This window comes from Empidonax traillii, unplaced genomic scaffold, assembly GCF_003031625.1.
Source record: "Empidonax traillii isolate 1590-97213 ecotype Southwest subspecies unplaced genomic scaffold, ASM303162v1 scaffold195:size1760703, whole genome shotgun sequence".
NCBI classification, from domain to species: domain Eukaryota; kingdom Metazoa; phylum Chordata; class Aves; order Passeriformes; family Tyrannidae; genus Empidonax; species Empidonax traillii.
The window spans coordinates 804,373-806,367 of record NW_020955388.1 but is presented as its reverse complement, the minus strand read 5'-3'; the positions used below and the strand labels follow the sequence as shown (position 1 = coordinate 806,367).

The 1,995-nt window shown below is 33.5% G+C and overlaps 1 protein-coding gene across 4 annotated transcripts in view; it reads left to right on the top strand.

The window, feature by feature from the left end:
- OSBPL8 (oxysterol binding protein like 8) overlaps window positions 1–1,995 on the top strand; it is an 86,845-nt gene that overhangs the window by 75,848 nt on the left and 9,002 nt on the right. For all 4 annotated transcript variants that reach the window (XM_027886801.1, XM_027886800.1, XM_027886802.1 and 1 more), the window contains one exon: window positions 1,665–1,762. In XM_027886801.1, coding sequence (XP_027742602.1) covers window positions 1,665–1,762 — 98 coding nt within the window. The remainder of the gene's footprint in view (window positions 1–1,664; window positions 1,763–1,995) is intronic.

Genomic DNA, 1,995 nt, shown 5'->3' with positions numbered 1-1,995 from the left:
ATATTCTGTCTTTGAATTTCAGGGAATTCATTATCTGCCATACTAGATGGAGAAGGACGACTAACATTTCTAAATAGGGGAGAAGATTACGTAATGACAATGCCATATGCTCATTGTAAAGGTAGTGGGGTTTTTTTTCATTCTCTAGATGTCAAAGTTATGAGAACAGAAGTTTGTTATTCTAAATAGCGCATTATTGTAAATAACATACTGTGTTGGATTCAAGCCTGTCATCCGAGAAAAGTGTTCTGAATGTTGGCAACACTGGTGGATCTAGGCTTCTGCATATTTTATAAGGAGAAAAATACATCTGTTATTTAAGCCATGTTTTATTTTTTGGCACAGAAAAAGATTTTCTTTTTCAGAAATCGTAAGAAATAGTAAGAGCACATATATATAGCTGTCACTACATAATACTAATTTACTGTTTGAGATGCCTTTTTTTTAGAAAAATTTTGAGCTTTTCCAATATTTTCCCCTTGTAAACATAAAAGGCAGTGTAGTATCTGCAATGCACTGTGCGGTTCAGTTGTAAATCGTGAACGTTTGTCTTTATGGGAAAATAATCAGTGGTTTGTAAAGCTTTCTGGAAGGTCAGCAGTAGTGCAAAATACATTGCAGAATGGCTTTTTTTTAAGCTGTAGCTTATTCAGGATTGTATACTCATATATTCCAAAATTCTCATTCAGAATAGCTGGAATTCTCTTTCAGAAGGCCAACTATAAAGTCAACAAATATAATACTTTCTTCATTTGAGGTGTATGAAGATCAGTTAGCAGAATTAGATAATTTGACATAAGCTTAGTAGCCTTTTCTCTTTCCATTGTTTTTTAATGTTTTTAATATTGTGTTCAATTTTTTTATGGCTTTGATGACTAAAATAATACTAAACAATTAAACTAGATAACATATATTCATACATTCAATTCAAACAGGAAGGAGGATTAGTGTGAGTAATAAAGCTGCTAGAGAGGGACAAAGGTAGAAGAATATGCAGGGAAGGAGAAGGTGCATGGTGAAACAAATGTTGTTGCACATGAATCCACTGTATGTAAAATATATTCAGTGCTTCAAGCACTGGATTACAAGGGAAAGGCAGTAATTGTGGGAAGGAGAATGTACTCAGCATTGTCAACCTTGTACTTCCAAAAGTCTTCAGGGAGGTGATCAGTGTTATATTGGTTGTCCATGGTTGCCTTCAATTGTGGTCTGACTGTACATATTGCTTCTGTTTGGGGGAAGTTTTTCTTTGAGGGTTTTTTTGGGGGGTTGGTTTTTTTTTTTTTTTGGTGTTGTGTTTGTTTGTTTGTTTGTTTGTTTTGGTAGGTTATTTTCTTGCTCTAATTTCAGAAGCTTCCCTTCTCCAGTCATTTCCAATAAGACTAAACATCACCATTGCTAGGGCCAGCAACGTACACTGCCAAAGATATGTCTTCATAAACTGTTTTTCCTACTTATCTGTAATTCACTTAGATCTCTTTGTTTCTGTTTGGGTTATCTTATTTGGCAGAAAGATCATGATTATCATTAGGAAAGGTCATCTGAAAATACAACTTTTCCTCTGGCACAAGCATGTTTACTCTAGGAATTGTACCCACGTAGCTTATGTTTTTTGCTTTGTTCAGTTAAAAACATTCATTTTAGCTTTTTTTTTTCTCTTGCAGGAATTCTCTATGGCACAATGACCTTAGAGCTTGGAGGAACAGTCAACATCACCTGTGAGAAAACTGGCTACAGTGCAACAATTGAATTCAAACTCAAGGTTAGTAAATGCTGCTAGTAGGCACAAAAAGTAGAATGAACATAATGATACTTAAAAAAAAAAAAATCATTCAGTGACTCCTTAGATATGGTCTGATTTAGTATGGAATTATATTTTGGAAAATAGAGAAATTTCTGTTTTAACTGCTACGTTTCCATATGCTGAATCTATCAAACTGTGCTGGTTTTATGGTGTTTTTTTTTTTTTTTTTTTTTTTTTTTTTTTTTTTTTTT